The sequence below is a fragment of the Urocampus carinirostris genome, chromosome 6 (genome assembly GCF_059441175.1).
Source record: "Urocampus carinirostris isolate Australia breed hairy pipefish chromosome 6, RoL_Ucar_1.0, whole genome shotgun sequence".
NCBI lineage: Eukaryota > Metazoa > Chordata > Actinopteri > Syngnathiformes > Syngnathidae > Urocampus > Urocampus carinirostris.
Window position 1 is genome coordinate 36,029,184 of NC_142354.1, and position 15,648 is coordinate 36,044,831.

The 15,648-nt window shown below is 39.8% G+C and overlaps 1 protein-coding gene and 1 pseudogene across 5 annotated transcripts in view; one reads left to right on the forward strand and one right to left on the reverse strand.

Annotated features, from left to right (window-relative positions):
- cacna2d2a (calcium voltage-gated channel auxiliary subunit alpha2delta 2a) overlaps positions 1 to 15,648 on the reverse strand; it is a 319,851-nt gene that overhangs the window by 28,378 nt on the left and 275,825 nt on the right. For all 5 annotated transcript variants that reach the window (XM_088338886.1, XM_088338884.1, XM_088338887.1 and 2 more), the window contains 7 exons: positions 7,867 to 7,956; positions 7,718 to 7,786; positions 4,982 to 5,056; positions 3,779 to 3,853; positions 3,624 to 3,695; positions 1,509 to 1,580; positions 309 to 370 (listed from right to left, as the gene is read on the reverse strand). In XM_088338886.1, coding sequence (XP_088195012.1) covers positions 309 to 370; positions 1,509 to 1,580; positions 3,624 to 3,695; positions 3,779 to 3,853; positions 4,982 to 5,056; positions 7,718 to 7,786; positions 7,867 to 7,956 — 515 coding nt within the window. The remainder of the gene's footprint in view (positions 1 to 308; positions 371 to 1,508; positions 1,581 to 3,623; positions 3,696 to 3,778; positions 3,854 to 4,981; positions 5,057 to 7,717; positions 7,787 to 7,866; positions 7,957 to 15,648) is intronic.
- On the forward strand, positions 10,783 to 10,911 carry LOC148364706 (U2 spliceosomal RNA; annotated as a pseudogene).

Below are 15,648 nucleotides of genomic sequence, written 5' to 3' on the forward strand. Positions count from 1 at the left end.
TGATCACGTGGTAGCATGTGTGATATGAAGCAGAAAATTAACTCGGTGCTGCGCATTATTGGATATATTAAAATATGGAAAATCGTTCCTATTGTCAGTTCAAAGTTTATGCTGACCACTCTGGACAGGGGAGTTGTGAGACACTTATTTTAACAGCCACAACCCCATCATTGCCGTGGTAACAAAAGCCGCATTTAGCATTATTCCTGCAGTAGTGGGAGGCTTATCTGAAAGACAAATAATCAACCCCCCCACTAGCTTAACTGCAAAGGTCAGTTGAAGCGGTGAAAAGAAATCTCGATGCCCACCTGTAGTCTGTGCCCTCCACCGGCGTCCACGTGTACGTTCGCATGGCCACGTCTATGTACCTCTGCAAAAAAACACAATCTTAGATGTGCATTTATCAAAACGTATGATTTTTAGATCGCAATAAATTGTCAAAATATTTATTTGAGACAAATCTCTCCCCATATAGGTGTTGGGTAAAAATATGAAGCTTACATTTACAGTTGCAGGAAATTCTTCCCATTACAATTTACACCTTGGAAACACTACTTTTACTTGTTGTATGGCCCATAGTAAATGTCCACAATTGATATGTAATGCCCTGTCTAGGAGTAAAATGCACCTGTACGCTTGGGCGCGATCCGTAGATGGCAATAACACTTCACAGGACAATGCCGTTGTCATAATTGCCCTATTTGGATCACCTGTGGCAGCTTGATTGGCGCCAACAGCCTGGACAAGCTGATTGGTGGCCACACCCTTCTTAAGCCCCCGACTTCAGTTCAAACTTTGTCAGATTGTTGCGAGCTGTTGTGTTTCACTCAGTGAGCGTTCCCGTCCGACTTTGTCCTTGTTAAAACCTGTTTCCTGCCTTATTCCTGTTTTTCGACCCGTTTCCGAACCTGACTACGCCTCTTTTGCCTGCCTACGACCTCTATTACGAACTTTACATCGCCTCTGATCTCCAGCCCTGGTTAAACGACTTGCCATTCCGACCTAACTTCTTCCGACACGAAAGTGTCACTCCCGCCTTGCTCATTCCCGCTCTCCACCAGTCCTCGGATCAAGCAATCAAGCAAGCCTTACTCTCACTCTCTTTCAATAAAAGCCGAGAAACGCATGCAATTGAGTCCTGTGTCTGTTCTGGTCTGTGACAGCCGTACAAACTAATGCCAGCTGCAGTTCATCTCGAGGGAAGAAGAAATGCAATGGCAAGGCAAAGCCACCCGAGAGCAGTGTTGCATTAGTTTTAAGCAGACTGATTGAGAAATGTGGCATCAATTTCAAGCATTTACGAGCACTAACCCTCCAAAATTAAGAACCTTTCAATCCTTTAAAACACATTAAAATTCGAGCATTTTCAAGGACATCAAGCACACGTACAAAACCCTGCACATAGAATCAACGTTTAAAATCAACTCCCCACCCTGTAATTTGCGACAACGCAATTATTATGGCGCAGTTCTGAAATTTGACCGTGTCTCGGCGTATTGACGACTTGCCTCATCAACCGACTTAATGAGCGTCTTGATTTTCCTCTGCCCAGATTTGCCATCAATCATTTGTCTTCGGATCTGAGAAAGAAAGAAGAACATGCTTAAATCGTGTTCTGTTCTCTGGAGGAGGTTGACATTACTCAAAAATTTCACAAAATGTTAATATTGTTTCAGCAGTGTAGGCATACGTCCAAGTTTATAAATTCCGAATGGAAAATATTCTAATATGTGCCATTTTGTTCGTGATTTGGCCATAACTGTAAAAAAATGTACAGTTTAATTGTCATGTAAATGGGCCAAGGGCATTGAAACGATGGCCCTGGGGCCATTTGCTCTCTGCCGACCATACTTAAAAAGAATCCAAGAAATGTGTTTCATATACTGAACAACCAAAGATTTAATAATCATATTTATTACTAAATTTTATGTAATAATCAATCCAATAATCACCAATAACACTTTTGAAAGAAACCAATATGACATCAAACAATTTGTGTTTTATTTAAGACAAGAGGAAACAAAATAAGACAAAACAAAAACTAGACCAAAACTAAACTAAACTAAACAAAAAAATGCTCCAAGTAAATTTGTTTCATATACCGAACAACTTTTCTTGAAATAAAGGTGCAAATTCAATATTCACTAATAACATTTTTGTATCGAAACCAATATACAGGGATCAGAATGGAGATTTTCATTTTCAGCTGAAATAGCCAGGGTCCAGGCGAAGCCCCTCTGAAGCCAACAGCATTTATCTTATTTGCTATGTGAAAATTGCACTAGAATGAATTAAATCCAACAAAACAGAAACCATGTATTTTTTTCAGTTTTAAGATGTTTAAAACAATTGGGGGATTACAATGTTACAACCATCACCATTGTTGTTGTGTTTTGATGATGAAGATGGACCTTGTATTTAGCTACTAATCAACAATATATATGAAAATACATACATTAATAACCATTCATCATTAATTTGAAAATAGAATGCACAAACTGAACATGCTTAAAGAAAATACATGTCAGTCTGTGACAGTCTTCTCCAGCCATGACCACTTAAATTTATTCTTGATTCCTTTATCAATCTCGGAGACAAAAGCCTCGTCTTCTTTTCTTAGTATTTTCATATTTACTTTTTCAAACACTCATTTCACCGTTTGAAAAGACCAGAAGGAGCGCTATGTTTGAGAAAGCCAATGCTCTGAACAAAAGCTCCGCTGATTGGTTATCAGCGACCCTATCGACCAATGGTAGGAGTCGATCTATTTGTTGTGTGTTTTAGATCTAATGCGCTGCGCTTCTTTTTGCAGATCTTTCTCGCGATCTCTAACTGCTAACTTGGGGTGATGAAACAGTCACGTATCATACCTCACCCCCCCAAAATATTTTCTCATCGAATTTAGACAATTTACGGGAATGACCTTTGGGGTTCAAAAACAGCGGAAATCCGCGGATCCGCGGAAAATTCTGATCCCTGAATATAAGATTGAAAATATTTTTTTTTTTAAGTCAAGAACACCTAAACAAAACGAAAACACCCAAAAATAGAAAACAGATGTCCCCTCCCCCCAGAAGGGGTCCCAGTATCCTTTAAGTTTTCTGTATGTGACCCAGGGAGAGAAATGTTTGAACAGGCCTGGTGTAAATAAAGTTATCGGAACCTTTTTAGGGACCAATTTACTATTTGTTCCAATTTTTGTGTTTTAACTGACTTTCAAATAAATTAGCAGCCTAACTAATATAAATCCTAACATGGATTATGTACTATAGTTAGCATGTGGTGCAAACCGACATCATGTCCAAACACAAATCTAAGTCAGAACTCAAACCTCTCAGTCAGACGTTATCTTCTATTTGGCTGATCAGTTCTCATCACATACATATTTGTTGGCTATAGGATATTCAGCAAAGCATCAACAGCATCAAGCACACAACCTTGAGTCGATGTTAAATAGCAAACTTTGTTCTATAGTGTGCTGTTCTAGTCTTAATTACAGGAAGTGAAGTTCAGAGCCAGACAGTAACAGGTGAAAATGTATGGAGACTACGTTACAGTGAATCTTCACTTTGACGTAAACACGACAAACTAGATAACAATCGTTACATATTGAATGTTCCAACCTCCTCCTTGTTTGTGTCCTCCAGTTCTGCATCGAGAAAATCCAGCGTGACGGGCTCCCTGAAGTTGATGATCTGCTCAAGAGCACAGGCACGAAAAGAAACACTCACAAAATATCTCCAGTTCCAGCAGTTATAGTGTACTGACGAACACCCACTTTTGGTCGAAGGTTGGGGTGTAGCAGCACGTAACCGTTGGGATCGGTCGCAAAGGTGTAACCGTTGGCACCAAGCTATGTCCCAAATTCAAATGAGAAGTGATGACATTGTTATCCTCCGAAAGTTAGAAGATTGGATTAAAAGTAATTCAGACTATTTTCTTGTATTACAGTATACAGTGGAACCTCGGTTCTCGACCATAATCCGTTCCAGAACACTGTTCGAAAACCGATTTGTTCGATCACCGAAATCATTTTTCCCATTAAAAATAATGTAAATCGTTTTAATCCGTTCCAACACCCTGAATGATTACCTTGAATGTTTAACGTAAACATAAAGCTAACCCAGGCTAATCGTACGTCCGCATTATCGTAATCTTCCGTACAAAAGATTACGCTAACATTAACGTGTAAAAATATGTAAAAATAAAAAAATCAGGTCGTTTACAAGTCATTTAGCACCCGGGTCTCCACAACAAGTGGTGAGCGGTTTATTGGAAAGGGGGCTCCGTTCCAACACCCTGAATGTTGGGCTCCGTTCCAACACCCTGAATGTTTACCTTGAATGTTCAACGTAAACATAAAGCTAACCCAGGCTAATCGTACGTTCGCGTTATTGTAATCTTCCGTACGAAAGATTACGCTAACACGAACGTGTAAAAATAAAAAAAAGGATAAAGAAAAGAATTATGAATAGGATTTCTTACCTTTGTGGTGGTCAGCAGAAGGCGCAGGTGGACAGTGGGGTATTCCCTAGCAAGATCAGACACTCGCACACCTCTTTCATATTTTGCTATTATTTCTTTCTTAAAAGCAATAGTTGTACGCACTACTTTTCTTTTTTCACCTGTAGCAACTTTGCTGCTTGCACTGACTTTCTTCGGAGGCATAATTAGGGGCTAAAAGACTTCGTACACCTATATTAAAAGCGCAAGCAAAACGAAGCACGTCCGCACGCGATAACAGTTGGTCACGAAAAGAGCGATCTACACCCGTACGCTGCTCAGCATCGCACCCTAGCGTACGCACTCACGCATTACCGGCGTACAAACTCCGATTTTTTGACCGAACAGCGAAGCAAGAATTTCTCGAAATTTTTGGTCGGACTCCGATTTGTTCGAACTGAGAGGCGTTCGAAAACCGAGGTTCCACTGTACTTAATATTAGGAAAGATTGTGAGATCAGTGTCTTTTATACGCTCACTCTATATGTAGGCGTTTTCTTCTTGATTTCATTGATGGCAATGTCCACGCCCATGACTCCAAGGATGAGCTGGTTCTGCAGAAAGGAGAATACACTCAGTGTGATGCCAAAGCTCAAGAAGCTCTTCTGAATTATCACTCTGGGCCACTATCTGATGAGCACCTACTTTAGCTATTATCACTTCTATCTGTTCCGCAGCTTTACGCCCAAGTGATAAGCAGACAGTAAATACTGGGCTTAAGGATGCTGAAAGACGGATTCAAAGTGCTGTCAGAAAGATAATACTACTTGTAATGCCGGCAAACACCTAACGGGGGCAATATTGTCCTGAATGCCACAAATATTGGCAACATTTAGGCAAAGGTCGAATACATGGTACATTTATAAGGCTGGATTCAGACTACAGGAACTAGATACCAGTTAATTTGTGTCTCAGATAAGCTAAGCTAAAAATAGGTCAGTGATTATTTAGTTTCTTTTTAAACACATAAAAGTCAGACCTGTTTTTTTGTTTGGTATATCGGATAGGAAGAAAAATAAAAGACAAAAGACAACTGAGAAGATAGAAGAAAGGGAAATTAGGACATGGAAGGAAGGAAGAAATGAAGAAAAGAAGGAAGGAAAGGAGGAGAAAAGGAAAAGGGAACAAAGGAAGAAAGGAAGAAAAGCGGGAAGGATAGAAGAAAGAAAGGAAAGAGGAAGTGGGTAAAGAAGGGAAAAAGGGAGGAAGTAAAGAGTAAGGAAGATGGAAGGAAGGAAGGTAGGAAGGAAGGAAGGTTGTTGTAGTCAGGTTCGGAAACGGGTCGAAAAACGGGAATAAGGCAGGAAACAGGTTTTAACAAGGACAAAGTCGGACGGGAAGGCTCACTGAGTAAAACACAACTGCTCGCAACAATCTGACAAAGGAACTTTTTTCTTGTGATTGGCCAAAATGCATTTATTTCAGGAATTCTGTTGAGTTTGAATTTGTTGAGTATAAGAAAGGTGAAAGTTGTTTTATATTGTATCTATTTCTTTGTAGATTTATAAATATTTGTTTTTTTGTGTTTTCAGTGTCAACATGTTAGTGTGAATTTTGCTTTATTTTCCCCTTTTTAAGTCAATTTTAATAATACATAAGAAATGGTCGCACTGTATATAGATTAAACAACAAAAACAACATAAGAGCCATTTGGAAGCTGAAAGAGCTCGCTCTTTTTAGTGAGCCAAGCCAAAAAAGCAGGTTCCCTATAAAGGGTGGGAGTTCCCATCTCTACAGCAGACCATTCGAGGAACATTTATTGTAATAAACTAATTTTGTATTGTTTGCTGCTGATTGTTATGTCCTTATATTATTTACTGTTTCTTTTTGTTGCACTTCAAGTGTAGGGTTGATCTGTTGGTGGCAAGGTACAATAGATAATACAAGGTTCTATAACACAATTAATTGTCTGTTCTTCTCTATTCAACTGACTCGAATACTGCTCAAGAAATTTCAAATTTCTTTGACATGAACTTCTTTTTAAAGTTACAAAAACAGTAGCGTTCCTTGGTAACTATTTACTTTTACTATAGAGTAACTCAGCTACTAACTCAGTTACTTTTTGGAAGGAGTCGGGAGTGTCATGTCCTGCACGGTTGTCATAGCGCCCAGCTGGCCCCCCCCCCCTTGACACCGGCTGACCTGCATTTCTTGATTACTCCTATGGGTACTTAAATGCGCTTTTTGGAACTGCCCTTTGCCAGATCGTTGTTTACCCTTGTTGAAAACTTGTTCATACCTGTTTATTCTTGTTTTGCTTGTTGGACTTTGTTGCACTCCGGTGCAACATTCTGAAGGATTCCTGCAAGTTCTGTTTGATTCTGAGAAATACCTGGATTGTAATTTTGCCTGCATCTGAGCCTGCTTTGTTTTGTTTTTGGTCCGTTTGTGTGTTGGACAACTTTTCTTTCTCAATTAAAGTGACGGATCGTTTACGCAAATGAGTCCCTACTTCCTGCTTCCCGACCCGTTTCAAGACAGTCCCGTCCGTTTCATGACAGGGAGTAACTATAACTAATTACTTTTGTAAAATAACATGCCCAACACTGCTGGTAGGTACCTAGGCAGGCAGGTTTATAGGATAATAAAATGGTAGGGCAACGGTAAAGAAGGATACTGTAGAAAGTAGAGAATTAGGGGAGGGAGCAAGAAAATAAGTAAGGAAACCTTGCAGGATGAAATTAACACAGGAACGAAGAAACATTTAAAAAATAAAGTGTAGACAGGAAGACACGGACAAAGCCAAGTACAGCTGCATTACGAATGAGGCATCATGTAGTCAGGGTTGGGTAGGGTTACTTTAACTGGATTACTTTCAATTACTTTTGGATTACTCCAATACCAAATATGCTAATAAAAGACAAAATAAACTAAATATGAATAAAATGACTACATTTTGTGCAGACTTGGGGAGTAACGGAATACATGGAACGGCAAAAATGATGTTGGCAAGCTGTTTGGATTTATTTTCATTTTGTTTCTGTTGCATTTTATGTTCGTTTTGCCGGAGATCAAAGAGATCAAAGCCAGATGAGAAAGCTTACCACGTGTTGTGAGTCATCATTTTATTTAGATTTAGTTTATTTTGTCTTTTATTAGCATATTTGGTATTGGAGTAATCCAAAAGTAATTGAAAGTAATCCAGTTAAAGTAACCCTACCCAACCCTGCATGTAATAGGAATGACATCCAAATTCAATTTCTCAGGTTGTTTACCTGTGCGCTTGCTCTATCAGCAGTGAGGTTGAATACCGGCATGGTTCCCGTGATGACCAGGCCCAAACCCTACAACAACAAAAGGAAACAACACCATCAACAGCCTCACTCACACATTTTAAGAGTTTCTCAGCATCTTGCACCCTCACCAAAGCATCTTGGTAGACGTTGGTCCACTGCACCTGCTTGGCTTTGGACCCAGCCAGCACCATAGGTCGTCCCAGGACGTCCAGGTACTCCTGAAACAACACCGTAAACACGGTGGGAAAAGACACACAGTTTACTTTTACAGCGCTCGTCTAGTGTTAAAACAAGAAAGCCTTCAAGCATCCGTAAAACCCGAAGAGCTTCTCCCCCCCGGTGGCCACATAAAGCGCCGCGCTCGCCTCTGGCGAGCCCCTCTGGGCTACAGTTCATCATCATGAAGGAGCTATTAAAAACACATTACGGGGCGTCTAAGGCACCATGTGCAAACACGGCCGCTTTTCCCCTTAAAGCTCAAATGTCAACGGTGGCGCCGTGACAGAACTCAGACTGCGATTGTGAACCAAGGTGAGGTGTTAAGGACACACCCAATAGGTCAAATGTTCAGATCTTATTTCCCACAACCTCGTTCAAACATTTAAATGAAGGTTAAACATATATTTGGGGTAATGTACTACTGGATTTCCATGTTTTCTGTTGATTGGTTTAGCTACACATGACATTTACTGTATGTTCAGAAATTGTTATTGGTTAAATTCTTGGAAACTCTTGTTTTTTTTTATATTTAGGAGCCAAACAATGATGATTTTTTTCCATCTTTTGAGTGACTCATCCATCAATTATCTGCACCGCTTATCCTCAGTAGAGTCGCAGGGTTGCTGGAGTCCATCCCTGCTATCTTTGGGCACACCCTGAAGTGGTTGCCAGCCAGTCGCAGGGCGTATAGAGACATACAATTCACTCGCTCATTCACACCTTGGGACAATTTGGACCGGCCTATCAACCTGACACGTATGTTTTTGGAATGTGGGAGGAAACCGGAGTGCCCGGAGGAAACCCATGCATGCATGGGGAGAACATGCAAACTCTGCACAGGAAGGCTGGTAAGCTGGATTTGATCCCATGACCTCACAACTGTGCCGCGGACCCGCTAACCACTCAGCTGCCATGCCGCTTGAGTGACTTAATTTCTTCAAAAAAATCAAACTTTTAAAAGCTAGATGTTTCGAGTTAGCTAACATGTTGATTCAAATGTTACTAAAAGAGACCTTATGATTTTTCAGTTACACAAAGTCTTCTGTGATTGGAAAAGTGAAATACAAAAACGGTAAAGACTAACGACCATCCATTATCTGCACCGCTTATCCTCAGTAGGGTCGCGGGGGGCCTGGAGCCCATCCCAGCTATCTTCGGGCAGTGGGCAGAGGACACCCTGAACTGGTTGCCAGCCAGTCGCAGGGCGTATAGAGACATACAATTCACTCGCTCATTCACACCTTGGGACAATTTGGACCGGCCTATCAACCTGACACGTATGTTTTTGGAATGTGGGAGGAAACCGGAGTGCCCGGAGGAAACCCATGCATGCATGGGGAGAACATGCAAACTCTGCACAGGAAGGCTGGTAAGCTGGATTTGATCCCATGACCTCACAACTGTGCCGCGGACCCGCTAACCACTCAGCTGCCATGCCGCTTGAGTGACTTAATTTCTTCAAAAAAATCAAACTTTTAAAAGATAGATGTTTCGAGTTAGCTAACATGTTGATTCAAATGTAACTAAAATAGACCTTATGATTTTTCAGTTACACAAAGTCTTCTGTGATTGGAAAAGTGTCTGAAATACAAAAACGGTAAAGACTAACGACCATCCATTATCTGCACCGCTTATCCTCAGTAGGGTCGCGGGGGTGCTGGAGCCCATCCCAGCTATCTTCGGGCAGTGGGCAGAGGACACCCTGAACTGGTTGCCAGACAGTCACAGGGCACACAGGGACAGACAATGCACGCGCCCATTCACACCTAGGGACAATTTGGACGGGCCAATTAACCTGACATGCATGCATGTTTTTGGAATGTGGGAGGAAACTAGAGTGCCCGGAGGAAACCCACGCAAGCACGGGGAGAACATGCAAACTCCACACAGGAAGGTTTGATCTCACGGCCTCAGAACTGTGCCGACGTAATGCTATAAAGACTAATGTCTTTAAGATAGTGTTTCATTAAATGTTAGCTATCTATTAAAGTCACAATGCTACATGTCAGAAGAGAATAACAATAATTTACACTCATTTCAGGATAAAACTGAATGCGGTTATTACTCGCTATATTGCGTTTCACCTATCACGGTCTCGCCGCGCCAGGAATTGTAATCATGCATTGTGTTCTACATTCTGATCGGTTTTAAAGTCCCTAAGAGAGTAGATATTGGTAATGAATAAATAAATGAATTAAAAAAAATAGATACATACATACATGTAGAGTACTTTTTAACTAAAAGCTTGGGCCAGTGAAAAATGTTTGTTCATGGGTTTCAATGAATAATTTTGTATTTACCGTAAATTCTGGACTATAAGCTGCTACTTTTTTCCCCCAAATTTTCAACCCAAAGGCACGGTTTAGGATGAAAGTTATATTATTATTATTAAAGCTTTGAAAACTCTCTCGATGTACCGTCTTTCTTTGTAAATATGTGTAATATGTATTTGCAACTGTATATTTTTGTAATGTATTTATTTGTATTTATTTGAGACACTTATTCTGCACGAGCAAATTAAAAAAGAGGGGCGGAGCAAACGCCAACGCTGATGGGAAAGTGGGGACAGGTAAAAGTGAGTTTTTGTGGACACGGCGGACAATAATGGATATATATTTTTCCCACCCTTACCTTTGGAAATATACACTTTTTTTCCTTGGATTACTATCAACAGGCACCCAGAATCTGCAGGTCTGCAACAAATTTTAAGTACCTATATCATTTTGCATTCATTTTGGCGGCTATGAATTCTGGACTGTGTGCTTCAACTGTGGTCCTGGAATTGGACTGCATCGGGTAAGGGTTAAGGCTTTGATGCTATGTCCTTAGCTTGGCCTCTTGGCCCTTTGCCATGATCTTTGATTTTTGCATTTCGGAGATGGAATAAGAGCTTGCTCTGTCCACTCCACGCATCGGCCCGGTATTGCAGTACCTCCGGGAACGGTGCATTCGCAATGATCGCAGCAAGGCTTCAGGGCTAGGACCTTAGCTTAGCCTTTTGGCTGAGAGTAAGTGTCCCGGCTCCTAGGCTTTGTAGCGTATTATGAACTGACCGATAACGGATAATGGATAATGAATAACGAAGATAGAACAATAACCCTTAAAAACCCCAAAACCCCGACAGATATTTAGTTTCAATCGTGGGACTTGAAGTTTGGCTTGGATTAATCTCGTATTTGTTTGGTGTGGGTTCGTGCGGCTTATATACAGGTGCGGCTTGTGTATGGACAAAATCGGGTTTCCCCTTAAAATTTGATGGATGCGGCTTATAATCAGGTGCGCTCTATAGTCCGGAATTTACGGTAATTGTAAATTGTAAAACAAAAAAGGTTTCTACTTCATAAATTTCGCCTAGTAAACAAGGGTTCACTCAATAGTTATAATGCACTGCCATTGAATGCTCTTACCCTTCAAACAAGGGAGCCTTTTTTTGACATGAAATAAAACATACCAAAAGAAATCTGATTGTATGATTGTGATATTTGACCTTTTATCCCATCCCCTTGTAATCCAGGTGGGGGCCGTCCACATCATGCTTCCGACGGTACACATTCATCGGCCCAGCCGCAAGATGCTGACAGGCGTAACCTATTCTATTATTAGCTCCATAAAAGTCCGCTTAAACGCGCCATGGGGAGATATTCCATCAGGACAGTGAAAGCCAGACCTTTTCACGGAATATAAGGGGAATTTTACGCCCGGCTAGAACAATCTAGGGCACATAAAAACGGTCCCGAGCACAAATTTGTGGCGCAAAGAAGCCAGAGCCGTATAAAGTCGCAGCAGCCCCGCTTGGTGATTAGAGGCCATTATCTCCGTAATAGCTTCTATCGCGCCGGGAAGTCGGCTAGGGCAACGACCACAACAAGGAGTTTTATACGAAGAGAATACTGCTCAGGTTTGACTGACATTGTCATAGAGGTATTAGTATGCACTCGCAAGCCGCAGAAAGAACAAACATAGTAATGATACCATTACACGGAATGGAAGGAACAGAACAGGTTGTGCACTGGGATTCAGCGCTTCATACTGGTTTTGGCATATCTGCCACTTGGAAGAAGTGTAATCCTTTTATCCATTTATGCATCATCTAGCTGTCTGTAAGTTAAGCAATCCTTTAGACCAGGGATAGGGAACCTATGGTTCGAGAGCCATATATGGCTCTTTTCTTGAGTATGTATGGCTCCGAATTAAAATGAAACTATTGCACATCGCTCTGTGGCGTTCCAAAGTCAAGTAATTTCATATAAAGCCGAAGCAACTTAATGCAGAAGTTCGATAAGAAACCATTTAAACTGATAAATAAAAACGCTGGCAAACGACTTTGATTGGGTGAGCAGTACAGGTGGGCGGATCCCTGCACACAGCGCAAGGCACTTCCTTCTCTCTCTCTCGCTCAGTGCAGTCTACACCGAGAGTGAATATGACGATATGCTTATCGTTTGCAGTAGTTTGTGACATTTTTACAAAAAGAACTTTGCATGCACATTGTTTTGAAACCGTTATTAAGGACAAATTTCATGGAAAAAAATTGCCTCAACACTCTTAACTGAAGGTGCAAGACAAATTGTAAATGGCATATTTACATTGATTTGGGACACAGGATTTGGCGTTATTATCATTTTATACATTTGATTAAATCATCAAATGACACACAGTGAAATAAAATGTGCTGAAGAATTAGCTTTTGTCTAGAGAGCGTGTTTGGCAGTTTTTTCAATTTTCTCTGAAGATATATGATGTGGCTCTCTCAATTTCTTTTTAAAACATTTTTTGCTTTTATGGCTCTTTGGGTCGAAAAGGTTCCTGACCCCTGCTTTAGACTATCGGTTTGACAATCAATTACCCATCCATACAACCATCCATCCTTAGAACCACTCTTACATCTATACAGTGTGTGTAATTGTCAACATTTCTCAATGAAAAGCAGTAATATTAGTATTTTTAAGAATCTTAAAACTATCTGACCCTTGTTATCAATGTTCCCTTCTAATTTTCCACGGGTCTGAGCGTTCACACAAAGTCGGTGAGCAACGCTTGAAACAACAGTGAGTCACCATAATCCCAAGTGTGCCAAGATAATTCATTATCAAACATGTCCAAAACTTGACATCAAGTTACATTTTGCTGAGTTTTCGGCAACGCAATTTTTTTTTCCACTTTTGAGTGAATTGACTAATGTACGATTGCAAAGGTTGTAAGGCCTACAAACGTTGTTTGTTTTCACAACAATTCTTTCACAAGATTTCCATTTCTTTTTTTCCCCGGTATCTTTTGTCGCATAATACTAACATTTTTGGGAGCTTATTTAGTCGGTTGCACGATACACAACTGTATTTAATCACATTTTTGAGTGGCAGTGCAATGTTTGCAACAAGATTGACTTGGTATAATTGGAAATAATTTGAATGCAACACAAACATTTTATTCTTTTTTCGGTGTTTTTTTCATACTTTTTTTTTTTAATTCCTTTAAAAAAAATCTCATTGTGTTTATTTTTTCCAAGCTGTTACTTTTTTCTTTTTGTTCTCTATTTACTTTTTTCCTACATTTCTTTCTTTTCTTTTTTTCTGGCTTTTTTTCTAAATTTTTCTTTCTTTTTTTCTCTTCCTTTTGTTTCTTTTTTTCTCAGCTTTTCACTACTTTTTCATTTTGGTATTTTTTTCTTTTTTGTTCTATTCCCCCCTTCCTTTAAGTCATTTTGTGCATAATTTTACTTAATATTTGGTCATATAGGGATGAAAGAAGCAAAAACAACCTGAAAAGCCGTTTAGGACCCGAAAGAGCCGGTTCCTTTTAGTGAGCCGAGCCGAAGAAGCCGGTTCTCGACCAACTCTACTAACTTTACTCAACTTCGTTCTACTCTGACTCGACTTCAAAATACCGCATTTAGGACACAACGTCAGGGGAACCCGTGTATTTTTACCTTCATGCACTGTAACTTTGACTTAATAAGTAATTTTGAGCACTCTTTTTTGTGCGCTGGCTAGATTTTCTTGTGCACTGAGAATGTGCGAGCGCAGCTTAGAGGGAACACTGCTTGTTATCTGTCACGCCTTGGAATAGTAATGCCCACAAGCAATGGTAAAATAAAAGGACTAACTAAACTATTTCAATCGGACTATAAGACTAAGATTTTAATCAAAATTCTGTGAACTTCACATAACCGGAATACATGTAAATGTATCCGCAGCTAATATTCTGTTTTGAAGCCAAAATTATATAGTTAAGTGAAGTTAAGTGTTTGTTTTAATTTGAAATCACACCTTCTTTGAGTAGATCAAATTGAACTATAAAATTTAAACTCTGGACTTCGCTATGTGACAAACTTCTATACTGTCCATTTTTAAAATGATGATTTAATTGAATTAATTTGATATTTTGCACAGCCCTAATACCACTAGACACATCAGGGTTTTTTTGGGGTAACAAAAGAAGTATTTGGAACAATCCTCAGGCAGTGTTCATTTTACCTCTGAAAAGTGATGCTCAAAAATCTATGGGTCCCAACAGAGATCTATGGGTCCCCAAAATTTAGTGTTATCGAGGTTGAAATCGTAAATCGGGGACAAATATACAATATAAATCTATATATTCATTCGGTTTTAATCATCACAGTTTATTGGTAATACAAATCAGTTATCACTTCAAGATTTTTCAGTTCACAATATTGTACATTATACAAAATAATATTGCTGAATTATTAATCTATGTTTTCATTCAGTTTTAATCATCACAGTTAATTGGTAATACAAAGCAGTTATCCTTCCAGATTTTTCAGTTCATATATTCTTCGTGGTTTGCTGTCCCGCCACAGTTCTAATGCCTTCTCAAGGTCCAATCCATTATCATCCTCCTCATAGCGTCACCAGGAATATAATTTAGTCCATTTTGGCAGAAAAGTCCTTTTCTTGCTAAGAGTATTCTTTTGTTTATTTTCTTTCTTCGAATCGTTCGCCTCAACAGACGTGTTTTCCTTGCCTCAGCGATCTTCCGAAGAATTTCTCCGCCGTTTTTTTCGTCCCGGAATTATTGCCGTTGTTATCACTTTCTGCATTATGTCTCTACTTATTACGGACACTGAAGAAATTACCAATTTTGTGTTGATTTTCACCTAATACTAACTGTTTTTTCGGAGGCATACTTAACCTTCGCTCGATGACAAGCACCACAACAATGACGTCATCTCGAAGCAACGAGATCTCATTTGCAGAGATCGGCGTGCAGACAAAAACTCGAACCGCGAGACCAAAACAACAATGGCCCATCTGCCTGACGAAAAGTTTGGAGTGCGGTAAATCTTTGTTTTAAAAAAAAAAAAGTAATCGGGTAATAGTGACAATTTTGTGTCGAAAAAGTTGATTTGACACGATGCGTCCCCAGCAAAAATGATGTGTCTAGGACGCAGGGACGCGGGCAAACGAGAACACTGATCCTCTCATAAATTGAGTTTCCAACCAAAGTTTTTAATACATGCCTAAAAATCATGATGTTAAAAAATGAATCCCTCAATGTGTAAAAATTACCCAGATTTTTCCTTCAAGCAGGTGATGTGTTCATTTATTGATATTTAAATAATCCTTTTTTTTAGATAGACTAAAACATTTTCTGACTTTGATGCCAATCAAAATGTATGGTCATCAATGTTCCCTCTAAGCTGTGCGCGTGCGCAATTGCACACTACCCAGAGC